This window comes from Haemaphysalis longicornis, unplaced genomic scaffold (genome assembly GCF_048455015.1).
Source record: "Haemaphysalis longicornis isolate Haplotype H1 unplaced genomic scaffold, Haemaphysalis longicornis Haplotype H1 scaffold_1, whole genome shotgun sequence".
In the NCBI taxonomy this organism is placed as follows: Eukaryota; Metazoa; Arthropoda; class Arachnida; order Ixodida; family Ixodidae; genus Haemaphysalis; species Haemaphysalis longicornis.
The window spans coordinates 448,061,708-448,078,873 of record NW_027526203.1 but is presented as its reverse complement, the minus strand read 5'-3'; the positions used below and the strand labels follow the sequence as shown (position 1 = coordinate 448,078,873).

The window sequence follows — 17,166 nt, the reverse complement described above, 5'->3', positions numbered from 1 at the left end:
GAGGAGGACGCTCAACTATCGTTATTTACAAATGCGGAGCGAAATCAACGAATGAACGTTTTAGTTATCACACACACAGGCTGCGTGTTCATTTTTCGTTTGTTTTTCGCCTTCAACGAACGGCTGATCACTCGGCGGACGCATTTTTTAAAGAATACAAGGTATACAGTTCACAAGAAATACGAGGTGTCGTTGAAAGAGTTGATTGATTGATTGCAGGGTTTAACGCGCCGACGCAACGGAGACGATGAGGAACGCCGTAGTGGATGGCGCCGCGGATTAATTTTGACCACCTGGAGATCCTTAACGTGCGCCGAAATCTCGTACACACGGACTCGTTGGAAGAGTGTCGTATCTGATAAGGGTCTCTGATTTCGGTTTATGCTAGATTCTGCAGTCTCCCAGTGTCATACGACGATGTTTCGAAGAAGAGTTTGGTCGCGGACGCGGATTACTCTATAAGCCCATCTTCGCGCTTCTCGTGGAGGATAAATGTAACAGATGAATTTCTTGCGAGCGCTCACCTCGGAACAAGACGACCCAGCATTAAATTTGTCGTCGTGTGCTGACTCCGGAGTGTAATTTTGCATTATCCATCGTACTTCTTTGGTACAATGTTTGCGAAATTTATGCCGCATTGGCTTGTTCAGGGTACTGATCAATATCTGATATGTGATATTGGCAGGCGTAACTTTCGTGCTGTCAGGTATGAGTGCTCCGCTGGATTTTGTAGTGCACAAAGTCGATTTACATCATAGTGTGTATGGCCGCAACATGACCATCGGAGGAAACACTGCTTACGGAGACACTGCCACTAAATTTCAGGGCAGTGGAATTGCAATCAGCTGCATGCAAATACTGGCTTCGGGACGCCGGCCTGTGACACACGCCCGGCGCTCATATAGATCTTTCTAAGATCGCGTCATAAACGTTTATACTCTCGTGAACACACCAGGCTTGCAAACAGAGTGCCTGCTCCACGTTATTCGGTATTTCGAACGCGGACAAGCGCTAAATTGCTGTCTTGAACGAGCCCCAAAAGCAACGGCGACAGGGGGAGCGGGCCGGGGACTCCCGCGCCTGCTTTCGAAACGGGCCGCTAGGGGGATTTCAGTGGCGCCCCTACAGGCCGCGCTCGAGGCGTATACCCACAATTTTCAGCACATGGGAAAAAATCATCAGAAAAGGTCAGGTGACGTATATATATTTTGGTGTAAGAGGGATTATATCATGGCTAGGAAAATGCCTTACAGCAATGCATTTGCGTTTTGCTGGTGGAGCCGACACGAAGGGGATCGGTGTAAGCCTTGTCGTCGTAAGCTGACTTTCCCACATTGTGTGTTGCACAGTGAAGCAAAGCCACCTCGGAGAGCGTACGGTTCCAGGCGCACTTTATGCCTCCTCTCTGCCACTGCACCTCTTTCCCGAGTCTTGTAAGCTCCTCGCCACGCATGCGCGGTGTTTCTCTCCCTCGGACATTGCGCAATGCCGCGCGCTCTTTGGCGGCCGCCTTTGCGCCGCACTAAAAACATCATTTGTCTCTACCTATGAATCACGTGTGCCCTTTTTCTGTGACAGTGATCGCGACACTGTCCCTATAATTCAACATAGCAAGCATCCAATATAGCTAAACCCCAACATAGCAAATCCAACCATAGCTCCAACTTCGCTGTTCTTCCCTCTTCACAGGGTGGAAGTGCTCTGTTTTCTTTATTTCTTAACAAGATTTCGGCGCACGACGCGTGGATTTTTCCAGCCATTCGATCGATGTGGATAACATCTTGTTATTGCCTCATGAAAAACAATGATTTTGCACTAAAAAAGTGTGCCTACTAATTACAAATACGTCGAAATTCGTAGGAAGACTGCATCATTTGGACTGTAGAGTTTCTGAGCGTGCCAGAGAACGAGACAGAAGCAGACAGGGCGACGACACCGATGTATGGAACAACTCTTGGATATCAATTGGGGCGTTAGCTATGCCGTTATAAAAGGGCGATGCTCTGCCCGTTTGGAGGACGATGTTACTAAAGGAGCTCTGCACGTGTAGTAAGCAGGAACACTCGCAAGCGAGTGCCGAGTGAGCACGAGGTGGAAACGCCGGTCAGAGTCGTATCACAGTCCAGCGCCACTCGCGTCCACTTCACGCGCAGTGGTGTCGCTAACATGCCCGAGTCTGCGAGGCTGACGGCCCCCTTACCCCTATAGTTGTGTGCGACCTGCCGCTTGACCTCGTCTGGCTTGCCACCTCAGAGGAAACGGAACACAAGGTTTGGTTCACGCAGGCACGGTCCAGATATAGAAGGTACGTTGCGGATCAGCGGCATGAAGAGCAAATACTGCGCGGTCGTGGCGCCACCAGTCACTGGGCAGTTCAGAGTTTCATGGAACCGGGCCTTCTTTTGGAACTTAGTGAGAACTGCGTGCCAATTACTGCCAAGTCAGTAGTATTAACTCTATGCAATTACTGGAAGAGGGATCAGAAGGGTAAGCGAAAGCCCAGAATTTTCACCTCCGAGGGCCCGCTCTTTTTAACAGCGGAGCTGTTGTATACAATGTGTGGCCCGTAATGTGTGGCGCGTAACGCGTTGAAATACCAAGAAAATGCCGAGCGCCCGTGAGTGCGTGTCTAGCGGCGACCGCTGAGTGTCCGCAGCACGCGCAGTGGCTTTAGCAAAAGAAGAAGAAAAAAAACTACCGAAAACCCCAAGCAGCGCGTCGCATTGCCTAGCAACCAACAACGCCACAGCTGGCACAACACCTGCTCCGTGGAACCTAGACGCGACTCCAGGAACGCCGCGCATGCCTCATGCACGTACGCGCCCCCGCTGCGCCCCAGCTGTTGTAAAGCGCTACCGCAGTTTAATGCTTGGCATGAGGAACATGATGATATTGATGCATATGACAATGATTACTACTAACACAGTGCAAAGCGACGACGGAACATGTTTATTTATTTATTTATTCAGGTACCCCTAAAGGCCCTCCGTAGGAGGGTATTACATAGGGGGGAGCATGCGCATACATCGAACATAACATGAATGGGTGCTAACAGAATGATAAATTACAAACGTAGCAAAAAAATACAAGCAATAAGAATTTTTAAAACACATAACTACAAAAACATATAACTACAAGGCAAGCACATCACAACAAAAAAAAAATAAATAAAAAGGTCAATATACGCAAGCAAGAACAGAATTAGGTCACTTCATTTTTTAAAAAGTCTTGAAATTTTGTTAGGTTTGCTTCTGTGGCAATGTGCTGTGGTAGGTTATTCCAGTCTATTATTGTGCGTGGAATGAATGAGTTTGCGAACGTAAATGAATGGCAAATATGCGCTTAACTTTACAAGAATGATCGCGCCGTGGAAATGTAACAGTGGGTGAGTGAAAAAAGTCGTCACGAAGGCGCTCATCATGATACAGTTTATGAAAAAGTGTTAGGCGAGCATGCCGGCGGCAAAGTGATAATGAAGCCAACTCGGCACGATTTTTCAGCGCTGACGCTTGCGTATGGGGAATAATCAGAAAAAATAAAACGAACAGCACGGTTTTGCAGGGATTCAATATCACGCATAATGTATTCTTGACTTGGATCTCAGATGGCAGATGCGTATTCAATTTTAGGGCGAATGAGAGTGAGGTATGCAAGTTTTCTAATGTGTGATGTGCCTGCTTTCGGTTATGTTTTATTACGCCTAGTGTACGATTGGCAGATGCGAGCGTTTGATTAATATGGTTATGCCATGTTAAATTTGACTGAAAATGCACTCCAAGGTATTTGTAAGTAGAAACCAGTTCAAGTGTATTGTTGTTCAGGAAATATGTAGTTGAAATTCTAGTTGAGGAACGGGTGAATGACATGCACTTTGTTTTAGAAAGGTTAAGAGTCATTAGCCAATCAGAACACCATGCGTTTAATGTGTCAAGATCAGCCTGAAGAGCCTGGCGGTCAGTGTCACTTGAAATGTTAGGATATATTACGCAGTCATTGGCAAAGAGCCTTACTCTAGATGTTAGGCCATTAGGTAAGTCATTAATATAAACTAGAAAGAGCAAAGGGCCAAGAACACTGCCCTGGGGCACCCCAGACGTTACCTGTACGAAAGACGAATTTGAGCTGTTAATGGATGTAAACTAGGGTTCGGGAGGATAGAAAATCTGTTATCCATGCAAGAACATTAGTATGAATATTAAGACGTCTTAGTTTGAGTAGAAGTCGGTGGTGAGGAACACGGTAGAAGGCTATAGAAAAATCCACATAAATGGCGTCGACCTGATTACTAGCGTCAAGAGATGAGTGTAAGTCGTGAGTAAAACCGGCGAGCTGTGTGTCACATGAGTAACCCCTGCGAAAGCCGTGCTGATATTTGTAAATAATGTTGTTTTAATAATTAAACAAACAAATAAAATAAAAATTGTGTAAATAAACAATTTCAAACTTATAAAAATGCGTGGTGCTGTGTCCTTCAGTGCTCATGTAGAAAGAAATCCTGCAGCTTCACCATGGTTTAAGCCTTGCACGACTTAGTACAAGCTTCGCCAGTTTATTGAGCTTTTTACGTTGTCAAAGTTCTTCTCTGGCTTTGGTATCATGACTATTCTAGCAGTGTTTTATCTGGGTGGTATGTGGCCAGTCTTTGAACATTCGTTTGTGTATTTAGTTAGTGCCTTGGTGGATATGTTGTCTAGGCTGCGTATAGTTTCGTTCATTACCCCATCTAGACAGAGTGTGACTTTTGTGCGTAAGTCGTTCCTTGCAGCGCAAACCGTGTATACGTGGCGACAACGTGGTCTAGTTCGGTGCGTTTATCCCAACGTAATCTTCGATCTTTGAGCTGAAAAGATTCTTGAGGTTCGTCCATAAGTGTCTGTTCTTCATTTCTCGACTTATTTAGGCATCCTTTTTAAAAGGATGCCTAAAAAAAAAAGAAAAATTTTTTTGGACAAAGATATTTTGAGGGAGCACTGTGGGCCATGCAAGCAAGGATGAGCCACAATTTTTACTGAAGAAATCCATGACGGTTGACTTTACAGCTGGGACGTTTGGCATGGAATGACCTACTAGAATCGCAAGATTTGAGCTCACTGACGGTTCATTAGCTGAACCCTCAGCGCCTCATAAAAAAACAGCAGACATGATTTGTTCACAATTCTTTCAACTTAAAAAGCTATCATGCTACTATTGCAAGAGCCGCTCAACAGATGGCACAGCATCACCACAGCTTGTAAAGCAACTTGTGGCTTTCACCTCCGATGTGTCCGACTCAAGTTGACTTACCTTATTGCATTTAACTGTAGCTTTTGTTTATTGATTTATAACCACAAAATGTTATTCTTTATTTGAAATACTTAAAGCTCCACCTGTAATAACACAAAAATATTCCAATAATCAGTTTTAATTTGGCCAACATCAGCAGTCACGCAAGCTAGACATATTGCATCACAAGATAAGTGTGGTAAAGTAACCAGTGAGCTGCAACCATTTTTTTTTGCTCAATAAAGTAATTTCACTGAAGTCCTTGGTAAAACTGACACGAGTGTTATTCTACTGAGGCAATCGTTCAATCTGAGAGAAGTTGCATGTCGTCTTAACCTCCGTGTCAGCCCTCTTGCCCGTATACATGGCTCTGCCCTTGCACACGACGGCCCCTTTGCAAGCCAGCGACCTTGCAGCAGCCTTGGTATGACGTATTGCACAACTCCACATTGAAACATGACAGACCCACAGAACAGCCAAGGTTAGTCATGCAGGTTACCATATCATTAGCATCAGTGAACACTGCCAACTTTGCATTAAAGTTAGCTTTCCCTATAAAGGTGGCTTTGCTGCAGTTCATTTCTTGTTTCTTGTGGATGGGCAGTGATGGCCATGCACAGAGTTTGGAAAGCCTCTTCAGATTGTGATCATTGTAAAGGAAGAAAAAATGAGTAGGAGTCATACCAACACGTACCCCTAGCATTTATAAGGATAAGTGCACCACTTCTGTAGGCCATTATGGTGGTAACATTATGGGCCATTTGCTATGCATTAGAAGTACATAACCTAACCAAACAAAGCACGTTTGGCCTCATTTTACCATGACCGGCTGCTCAGGCATTATCTTTGCATAAGCTAGGAAAAGTTTTGGTTTTCGCACTGACGCACAGTAATACTGCCATCAACGGCATGCTAGAGAGTGGTTAATAAAAAAAAATATAATCAATAAGTCGTAATCACTAAAATGGGGGAAACGATTATCCTAGCACTTAGTGACCCCCTGTTAGCTCATTAGCTAGATAAGAACTAATGTTGCGTACCCTTCAGTGTCTTTTCTTCGGAGAGGTGCAAAGATTACATTTGATCACTCTGTACTATAGTGTTTAAAGTTTTTTTTTTCATTCTTGACAGCAGCAGTAGTGTATTGATAATCTTGATGACTAATGACTGACTGATTGTCTTGAGCCCTGCACTGCATTGCAGAGGCAGTGGTAATGATGAAAGTCACATTAAAAATACAAATAATATATTTGCGACGTATGCACAATTACAGTTCAAAGAATTTGACTTTAGTTCAAACAAAACAAACACAGAAAACATTCAGCTTGCTGGTAAATCCTGTGCTGTGCTCCATCAGAGATGGGCCATGACTTAGATAAGAGAGAGAGAAGAAAATTACTGGGTGCCTGGGATAGGACAAAGGGAAAGGAAGAGGTTGTAGATCCTCTTTGGTCTTCCTCTCCCCTTTAGGTGGCAGCCAGGAACCCTCAGACCCCGGTGGTGTCTTCAGCCATGCCGATGACTTGGGCTTGCGCTTTTGGATCGGAGCTAAGCAGCATGGTCTCCCACTGCTCCGCGGATCTGACGTCTAATAAAGGGCATCCTTTCTGCTTAACCTGCCTGCTTTCCAGAAGGCACGACCAAACCATGTGCTCGACGTCCGCTCCGCCTCTACGAGTATTGCACTCTGCTGTATACAGTCCTGGGTAACATCTGCCGTAGGCTACAGGGTTGGGGAACGTGTTGGGAGCCAGCAGCAAGAACAAAACAGGAGGGGAAACAACGCTTCCTAGTGCAGCCAGATAACGTCACAAGCGCTTCGTCTTGGTTAGGCTAGCAGCATCTCTCGCAGGACAAGAAACTCTATGGCCGCTGTGATTGGCATTTCACTGTGCAGCTACGGGATGAACTGTGGCTGCTATCATTTCATCCATCCGTTGTCGCTATCCTCTCCTTTGCCATCACAGCTGCGAAGTTTTGTAGGCCGCGTTGGTTTTCATTGTTTCATTGTGACATTATCTGGTTGCCCACCTACGCCAGCTGCCATAGGCCGTTTCCCCTCCTACATGTATTTCTGCCCTGTGGTCTGGAGCAAACGCTTGGCCGCTGATTGCAACTTATACCCCTGCTACACTGGCGCCTCGAATGCCTTCGAACCGAATGCCATTTGACTGAAGCACAAATGTTGTGCTGCTCCAGTGCTTTTGGAATGGCATTCAGCCAAAATGACATTCGAGCCAAATGGGCAGCCCGAGAGACATTTGGGACCTCGAATGCCATTTCTTGCACTCTCACGCACAGCATTTCAAGTCAGCACTAACAAATATATTGTTGGCGTACTTAAAACGAAAAAGAAAATTTTAATTGTGGGACTTTGTTTACTTTTCATTCACTTAAGTCCTAATATCAAGATGTAATAATTCCATACTTTCAGTACCAATGCGAGCAAGCAACAAACCAGTGTGGCCAGACAACACAAAACATGCACCCAGAAGTATAAAACAACCTTGATTGCAATTCAGAATTAAGCAAAAAGTGTGTCAAGCCCTGCGTTATTCATAATCTGATATCATTTTACTCGCAAAGACTGCACCTAAATTTGATTGTTGCATTATTGTATGAAAACAGAACTCGATGGCAGCAGCGCCCCTGCAGCACGACGAATGATTCTTAAAGCTTTCAACTGCCACCAAAATCGTAGTGCAGCACCGCGGACTCTGAATGGCATTTGAGACGCCGGTGTAGCAGGGGTATTGCTCACTTTAACAGGGTCAAAACTGGTGACACCGGGTATTTCCGCTTGTTTTTATGCTCTTGCAGAAAAACAAGTCAGTCTTTAGGTATTACCCCGACAGAAGGAATCCATTTGTTTATTGTCAGAAACAAGTCATATAAGAGCTGTCAATCACAAGTTTTGGCAAAAAATGCGATCATGTGCTGCCATTTAACAAGGCTGTGACAGGTAGGTCAAGCAAGCCTTGGACTGAAACAAGGTCAGGTGCAACAGGGTTCACCCAGGTAATACTGCCAGTGAACGGCTGGTACCAGATGCCCCAGGCTCAAAATGGTCCTGGCTTCATACCCTATGTAACGAGCCGGCACAAAAATGCCCTGAATAAAAATGGCCAGCATTCACTGCTGTCCTGTGTTGAATGAATTCTCCAGGTAGATCAGATCACACCAGGAACATGCTATTGTCTAGCGGTGAAAACGTATTGCACAAGGAAAATCCTACGTGTTTCAACGAAAATGCCACGCAGTATCACAATACTACTACCACTGCCAAATGGCATTAGGTCTTGTTTCCCGGTTCCAACATCCTGCAAAGTCATCATTCTCTGACGCAACTACAGTCGAGTGCACTTGAAGCCCGACTGGAATATGTCCGCAAAAAATGGACTTCGCTGTGAACTCTGACAGTCAGTCACGCCAGCTCGGTCTGTACTAGTAGGTGATTGTGATCAGCGCGAACTTGGTAGCCCAGATCAGCCATCCTTGATGTGCCACCCACGGGGGGAAAGGGGGGGGGGGGGTGCAGTCATTTCCCCAGAAAGGGCCCCAGGTCCCTCTGGAGCACAGCGTCTGCCAGCCAGGGCTGAAGCACCAGCTCCTCCAGGAACCAGCGCTGCCAATCCCGTCCAACGGCAGACACCATCAAGTAGCGGCTCCGGGGAGTAGCATCACCTCGGATGTGAACCTCCTGCAGTCCTGTCCAGTCGCACAGGAGCTGCTCCACTTCTTCTGGGCTGTGCTGCAGCAGCGCTATGAATTCTTTGTGCTCCACCTGTGCCACAAAAAACAAAACAAAACAAAACAAAAAAATCACGGACAACAACCCAACATGGCACAATCTGCAGCAACTGCTGACATGTGGCTATGCAATTACAGTGAAATCTCACTGATACGTTTTCACGGGAACCGGAAAATAAAATGTATTATGCGAAAATTGTATTATCCAAATAGGCTAAAAAAAAGGAGGAAAATATGATACTCTGTCAGCAACTCACTGTTATTGAGCAACACTGACATAGCTGGTCAATTTGTGCTGCACTTATTTCTTTTCAACGTTCAGCAGTAAATTCTTCTGAAACGTAAAAAAAAGAAGCTGCCGGTATTTTTTGCTTTGCCGGACACTGTTTCATACGACAATCCATGTCGTGCCTTAAATTGGCGAAGACTGTTGCCGGACGCTCGGAGGTTTCCAATGCGAGAGCACGATGTTGTCACCATTTTCACGCAGGACTGACTCGTCGACATTCACTCCTGCCGTTCTAACTTTTTTGAGCCATGTAGGCAGGATGTTTTCCATTTGCTCATGCTTTGCACCTCATGCTTGTTTCACACCGGGGCCGGAAACTTGCAGCTTCTTTCGAAGTTTCCCTTGCTAACCGACAATAGCGTTAAGCATTGACACTGGCAAACTGCGTTCACATGCCAAGTCCACATGCTTCCTCTTTGGTTTTTCATCGAAATTGCGTACACTTTCCACTTTTTCTTTCAAACTGAACACCTTGCATTTCCTTGACGTTATCACAAGCCTAGCAGCACCAACACGCACACCAACAAGGAAGCCAGAGCAGAATAAAAAAATAGCCTCAGAACCACAGCAGCACCACCGAACACAGCAACAAGGCAGAAAGAGAGCAAAAAACAGCGCAGGAAGTACGGTACGGAGCATGATGAGAAGTTGGAAAGGGAAGTCATGCCTACCAAGAGCATTGCGCACCTTTACTCTTGATTACGATTAGTTTTGCTAGATGGCACGGTGCATCACCTGACATATTATCATAATTGGATAGAGTGGCCACGCCTGGCAGCGATGTTTGTGCCGAAAAATTGCACTGCCGCAGCCTCGGCGTTTATGCAACGTGCATATCTTAGCTTGTTGGAATGCAGTTTGAGCTAGTGTACCGAAGAATAAACGTAAGATTTCCAGAAATGTCGGTCAAGATCCATCTTCGTGGTTGTATTATCCGATTTTCAGCAAAAATGTTATCATATCAAACACACAAAAATGCATTACTTCTAAGGAATGTTAGACGGGAATGAAAAGACAAACGTATTAGGCCGAAAAACGTATCATGCGGAATTGTATCAATGAGATTCCACTGGATCCAAGAACAATACTTCAAGTGGCCATTCCAAAGCATCTCTGTGCTCTTCCCAGCCAGCAAACTCAAACAGTGCAGACTGGCAGTCACTGTCAGCAAGGTGGCTGCGAAAGTCTGTACTGACCACAGCTTCCAGTGACCGGAGAAGGCGGTACAGTTGTCCCAAGATCCGTTTGGACTGGTACATGTTCTTGTGGCTGCCCTTCTCCATGAAGTCAGGGAAGACTTGGGGCTTCTCTTTCTTTTCGAGGCGGGAAGGTGCTCCGGTTTTGGCGAAGTCAAGGCACAGCGACATCTTGTTCGCAGCCTGAGCTCTTCATGTCATGGAGGCAGACCACTTGCACCGGCCACAAGGTGGGAACTCCAGTGCTGCGCTGCACACGTGCTTCAGAAATCCCACCACCAGGTCACCAGCCGTGGTTGACAACTCTCCGTTCCTGTCTTGGTCACTTCCCACCAATTCCAAGCCTCCATTCTTCATAAACAACCGTTCCCCATTTCGGCTGTTTTCAACAAAGAGCTATGTTCACCATAATGAACAACAAAACAAACAAACAAGCAAACAAACAAAAAAAATTCCCGCGCCTTCCCGCGAGGGGAACACGAGTAAATGCAGAGCATTGGGGCCTCAGTACTGGTTGAAGGCAGTGTTGCTTCCATCGCTTCTTCCGTGATGCTGGAGTAGCAGACACGAGTAAACGTGGGAGCGAGCGTCAACCAAGGAAGGAAGGAGCAACGCAGTGACTGAAGCACGAGCGACCGCTAGCCGCTTTATATTTGCCGCGCGCGCAGTAGAGGGAGAGCAGTACGGGGGGGAGAACGCGCATGCGCAAGCAGCGCGCGCCCTTCCACGCCCCACCGCGCTGCTATCACGCACCTGTTACGCCGAGACCGCGACGGAGCGAACGGGCTGACTACGACCACATGCGCGCGCCAGCTGCTGTTGAGAGAGAGGAGGGAAGGAGGAGAGGCGCACCTGCTGCGGACGCGGAGCTGTGGACACCGTCCGATGCAGGAAGAGGCGAGGCTAAGAAATGCTCTGCATTTAAAACAGCATTTTGGTGTATGCAGGTACTGGCTGCAGGTGCAGATGATGTCGAGGTAGTCAAATATTGGAAGTTATGTCATTTCTCACCATTGAATACCGTGGCATACCAAGTATCTGGGATTCAGTCGCTGGGACCAAGGCATCCTGAGCACAATATTACGCTGATAACTTAGTGCACGCATTTGCAATGTTACGAATGTGCGAAATTCAGTCCAAAGAACCCTCATGCTTCACAGAACTCAAGTTTGCAACCTTTGCTCAAATGCAGTGCTATTCACATGGGAGCTCAACAATTGTTATGAGGTGAGGACGATGTAGAAAAATGTATTTGCCGTATTTGCAAGACAAGAGGCTGGGTGCTGCTAGCACCCCTCATCCCCTTCTTCTGCTCGAACACGTCGCAGAATTCCCTTTTGTGTGAACTGCGGCAAATCCTTTCATAACCACACAGTTTGTTAGTCGACCTTGTCGGTGTCTCGTGTCAATATTATTCTGAGTCCATGACGACATTCTTGAGCCAGCAAAGTCGTAATCAGGATGTTCCCGCACATTCTTTTTCTTTGTGTAGGACAAGGGCTATACTTGTACAAGGGCTATACAGGGGCTATAATTTAAGAACGGCAACGGAAGATGCCGCTGTGCTTCATCACCGCAGCTGGATGTTACTCCATGCGGCACAAGCAGTGCATTACTGGGAATATTTTGAACATAACACGAGCTGTTTCCGTGATTTTTCGGACTTTAAATACTTATAAATTACTGCAGCGACGACAAACAAACTATGCGAGAAAAGGCAGACGAGATTACGCATTCACAGCAATCTCCTTTCAAGATGCGTGCGCCTGTTGACATCTGGGTCCATCGCTTAGGCGGAGTGATACCATACACGAGCTAGCCGCCGTTCTTAACCAGAGTACAGTGCCGACAAGTACCCACAGTTATTCTGATTTGTTCCCACAGCACGCACCCATACGTTGGTTCTTCAACAACCTGCAGAGGCTGTGCAAAGAGATAACGTCAACAAAAACGGAGCACATGCATTAAACACATGTGCATGCGTGCCCTCCAACCTGTGAAGAAACCAATATGCCAGAAATCGATTTCCCCCGTCTTTTTTTGTCAGAGCCAACAGTTGTGAAAGAAGTGCTCCATCCACCTAGTACTCAGCTATGTTAATGCCCTTTCACCAGAATCTGCAAGGGTAGCCAAAACACCCACAGCTGAGTACCTGCCTTTAGTCAGGCTAGAGAAGCTACCTTTAAAAAATCCCCCCCCCCCCCCCCTATTTCCAGACAGAGTTCGAAAACAACACACACCTCAATGCGGACAGGGTTTCCTTCTTGCACCAGCTGCACAGGCTCGTGGAGTCTGGGCTCGCAAGGCAATCCAATGTGGCAGAGGTCCCTGGTGATGGCAAGCAAGCTGTACGTCCTCACCGCGGCCATGGTGATGGTGCGAGTCATGGAGGCAGACCACTTACACCGGCCGCAAGGGGGGAACTGCACTGCTGCGCTGCACACGTGCTTCAGAAATCCCACCACCAGGTCACCAGCCGTGGTTGACAACTCTCCGTTCCTGTCTTGGTCGCTTCCCGCCAATTCCAAGCCTCCATTCTTCATAAACAACCGTTCCCCATTTCGGCTGTTTTCAACAAAGAGCTGAAAGATTTGTGTCAAGCAGGTCTTGCAAATAGAGCAGGACTTGGATTTTGAGTCTTTAACCAGCTCATCCTTGATAGCCCACTTGGTGATCACCTCATGCGCTTTGTTTTCGACAGGCATATCTTCCATCTCTTTGGCGAGCGCATCATTGATCTTGACAACCAAGAAATTTTGTAGTGACTGTGAAACTTCCAGTCCCTGAGAGAGGGCTCTGACAAGCACTAGCAAGATGTCAGCCATAGCCCAAGGAAAGCTGAAGCTGTGCTGTTGTCCACACATGCCACTATTGTAGGCTACCATGTACCATGCAGACATCATTTGCAAGAGAACCATCTTTCGACCATCTTCTGTGGAGATGCCCCTTGCCTCGCAAGCTGCGCTTACATTGTCGAAGAATCGCTGGCGAATCATTTTGACTAGATGCTGATACTGCTTTGTCACCAACGTCTCGACATTGGTCTTGTCCTTTCTGCTTTTATTGACGTCCGAGACCTTGTTCACGAGGCCAGTGACAACTTCCCCCTCGCTCTTGATTCCGTACTGGTTCAAGATTCGCCCCACTTCGGATGCGTAGTAATTCAGTGACTGTTCCGCAGCATCTCTGTGCTCTTCCCAGCCAGCAAACTCAAACAGTGCAGACTGGCAGTCACTGTCAGCAAGGTGGCTGCGAAAGTCTGTACTGACCACAGCTTCCAGCGACCGGAGAAGGCGGTACAGTTGGCCCAAGATCCGTTTGGACTGGTACGTGTTCTTGTGGCTGCCCTTCTCCATGAAGTCAGGGAAGACTCGGGGCCTCTCTTTCTTTTCGAGGCGGGAGGGTGCTCCGGTTTTGGCGAAGTCAAGGCACATTGAGATCTTGTCCGCAAGCCCGAGGCAGCACTGGGAGAAGATGCCGTCCGGAAGCTGGTCGGCCCACGCCAAATGGGCACTGGACATGACTCCAATGGCGTCGTTTTTGATGTAGTTGCAGATGAACTGGATCATGGCCTCCTCCTAGAGCACACAGGGTGAAAGAAGGCACTGTTGCTGTACCAGGTCCAACAAGTCGCAAGACAAGCAGCCAACGGCAACAAGACATTGCTGCAGTAGAGTGCCCTGACCGCCTACTCAATGATAGACAGCCTGGATTATACAATTCGGTGGGCACATTAGAATATCGATATTGCTGGAATAGCCAGCACAAATATTGAGACTTAAAATTTCTTTTACGTGATTCCCTGATTGGTACTAGGGTTGGCTAAAATCCTGCATAAACTTTGTACTATTTTTGTACTAAAGGTATGCAACAAGTAGAGGTGTAAACATGCTCCCACTCTGTTAAGCTTTATGTGGGGAAACTTTTCTCTAATTTGGCGGCTGAGCATAATGTAATTAAGTGCATGTATTTACTTTTAGTACAAGCAATATCCATCACTCTTCTGCTGTGTGCCAGCACCGTCAACATTTATACTCTATGCTTAGTTTTAGGAAGGACTATCAGCATGTGGGTCACTGTGGAGAAGGCAAATCGAACCTCACTTACAGAACCTCACAGGCACGATCTAAAATTGATAATGATCCTCTGGCATTTTGGCATCGTTCCTTTTCACAATATGTATTCCCCTACTAGGTTTGAGTGATGCATGAATTTTAACATTTGCACTGCAAATGTCTATGCCTAAAGCAGAATGATTAGAAAATTGTTTTTTTTTTAAACTTTTCATATTTACAAAATAAATGAATGGAGACTACCATTTGTAATGTAGCAATTTACTATGATTTGCACCAGCACGTTGGGATGCCACTTTCCCCAAGAAAAAGAAAAAAAGAAAAGAAAAGAAAAAAAAGAGCAAAAAAGAGAAAAAGGTCCTTCGGGGAAGGGGAGGGGGGCGTGGTATACGGAATGTTGAATTTGCGTTGAAAAAAGTGCCAAGTTTTTCGAACATGCAATGCTGTTTATCGTAGCATTTTCCAAGAGACCAATCAACGTAATGTTTGGACTGAAAGCAACTGAGGTTTTAGTCATTGCTTTGAATGTGCTGCACTAAAAAGTAGGCACACATACTTGGTCCATTAAAAGCTCTTTGCATGTGAACTCCGGCGGCATTTCGTTGTGTTGTTCCTTTCCTTGGTGCCCCTCCATTTTAGGCAGCGCGCTCGCCCACGAAATTTCTCTGCTTGCATGTTTTTGCGCAGCTTGTCGACACATATTTCTCGTCGTTGTTGCTTAATTGACGCTTATAATAAACACACAAAAAAATAATTGCGGCACGATGGCCGGTTTTAGGTACAGATTGGCAACCGGGCCACTGTCAGAAAAACGGTCGGGCCAGTCAAAAAACCAGGCAAGTGGCAACCCTACCAGCATGTAATAATAAACAATGCATGTGACCTGCAATGTCTGCGTCTTCTTATGAAGAATTAGGCGCTTCATGGAACTATCCAAGTATGACCTTTAACAGGTTTACTGTTCTTGCTGTCTTAGATATAAAAACAGGAACATTACTAAAATGGGACTACTGTTCCCCTCCATTTGAAGAGAAGAAATGGGGAGCTGATGCAGGCTACAGCAGACTTTATAATCTAGAAGGTGCTGACCCCTTGCGAGCGACGGCATTACAGGAGCACAAGGCTCGTGTTGGCCCAAGGCCATAGAGATGAAGCCAGCGTGCCAAAATCTCCATCCCCTCGTTTTCAAGCTGGTGGTCACTGAAAATGCCCTGCGGGGAAACATGCCACCCCAAGCGAAGGAAGTTGCCCCTTTCAGCAGTGGCCATGGCATGAGGCCATGCAGGCGATTCGCTATGCGGAACATGACAGGTTTGGAGGGCCATCTGGTTTGAATAACTAAAGGCGGTCTATACCAACGCGTGGCAGGTGCGAACCTCTACCCCTTGGCAGCTCATCTGTTTGCTGTTCAAATGCTACTGTTCTTTGGACCCACGTGTTTTGAGAGATGCACAGCCTGTCTGCAGAATTCGGATCGTTCTGGGAGCTCACGTACGAGCACTATTAAACTAGTCACCCAACAAAACAAAGAAAATGATACAAAACAGAACTTCCCTGAAAGTGGGAAAACCTCCAATTAGCTGCCAATGAAGCTGAAGCAAAGAAGCGTTTGGTCAAGCTCACTAAGAAGCTATTGAAAGACGAACGGATGATAACTAAGTATGATAAGGCAATAGTACATCAGTACTTCCAGCAAAGATTTGCGGAACGAGTTCCTGCAAAGTTTAACCTCAAACCTGAACACCGCATGTACTGCACGACACATAGAGTAGTCTGCAAACCTGACAGCCTTACACTGAAAATTAGAGTTGTGTTTGTCACATCATCTGGTGATGCATGGTGTGCCTCTCTAAATGAGGTATCGGAGGCAAGACCTGCACCTTCTCAAGGCACTACAGTAACCTTCAGCACCACGTCGCAGTCAATATGGTGCACCATATTACTTGGGCACACCACGACACTGCTGCACAAATACATGCTTTCAGCCTTCTTCCAAGCTAAAATTTTGTCGACATACCAGGTTGTCATCCAAATAGCTTGTTGCAGTATGGTCCATGAACGTCATTGGCGGACGGTTAGGCCCAGGGAAGAAAAGGTCCTTGAGCCATATCACCACATATTCATCGCCATCCAAGTCAGAACCTATCAGTGCAGTAGGCAAAATGAAAAATCAGTGCTTTCTTGTCATCCTATTGCCTATTTAAACACTGCAGCCATTTCCATTTGACAATAATGTACAAAACTGGAAGATGGAGGGCAATGCCAACTGGAAACGCTCTTCCTTTGTTTCTAACCCCATTTGAGGTGGGGGAGTTGATGTCGTGCCAGGGGCCACATAATACTGCCCCGCAGGCCGCAGGTTGCCGACCCCTGGTTGACAAAGAGAAAGTGAAAGCCTCCAGTCGCTCATTCGTCTTCAGGGAGGTGGGTGGCGGGGTGTGGTGAGAGGGACAGTCGCAAAGAGTATGGGTTAATGCCATCAGAAAATGTGTGCAGTCACTGTGCGCTCTCGGCACGATAAACGAGCTACTGCTTGACAAACTTTTGCACTCTGCCCTCAGTGCATTCACCATACAGTTCACTGCGAATTCGCGCC

General features: G+C 46.6%; 1 protein-coding gene across 4 annotated transcripts in view; it reads right to left on the bottom strand.

The window, feature by feature from the left end:
* Positions 1-8,116: 8,116 nt before the first annotated feature.
* The window catches only part of LOC144155958 (uncharacterized), a 53,139-nt gene continuing 44,089 nt past the window's right edge, over positions 8,117-17,166 (bottom strand). For all 4 annotated transcript variants that reach the window (XM_077687687.1, XM_077687688.1, XM_077687686.1 and 1 more), the window contains exons 8-10: positions 16,588-16,712; positions 12,738-14,075; positions 8,117-9,046 (exon numbers count right to left, since the gene is read on the bottom strand). In XM_077687687.1, coding sequence (XP_077543813.1) covers positions 8,801-9,046; positions 12,738-14,075; positions 16,588-16,712 — 1,709 coding nt within the window. In that variant the 3' untranslated portion in view covers positions 8,117-8,800. The remainder of the gene's footprint in view (positions 9,047-12,737; positions 14,076-16,587; positions 16,713-17,166) is intronic.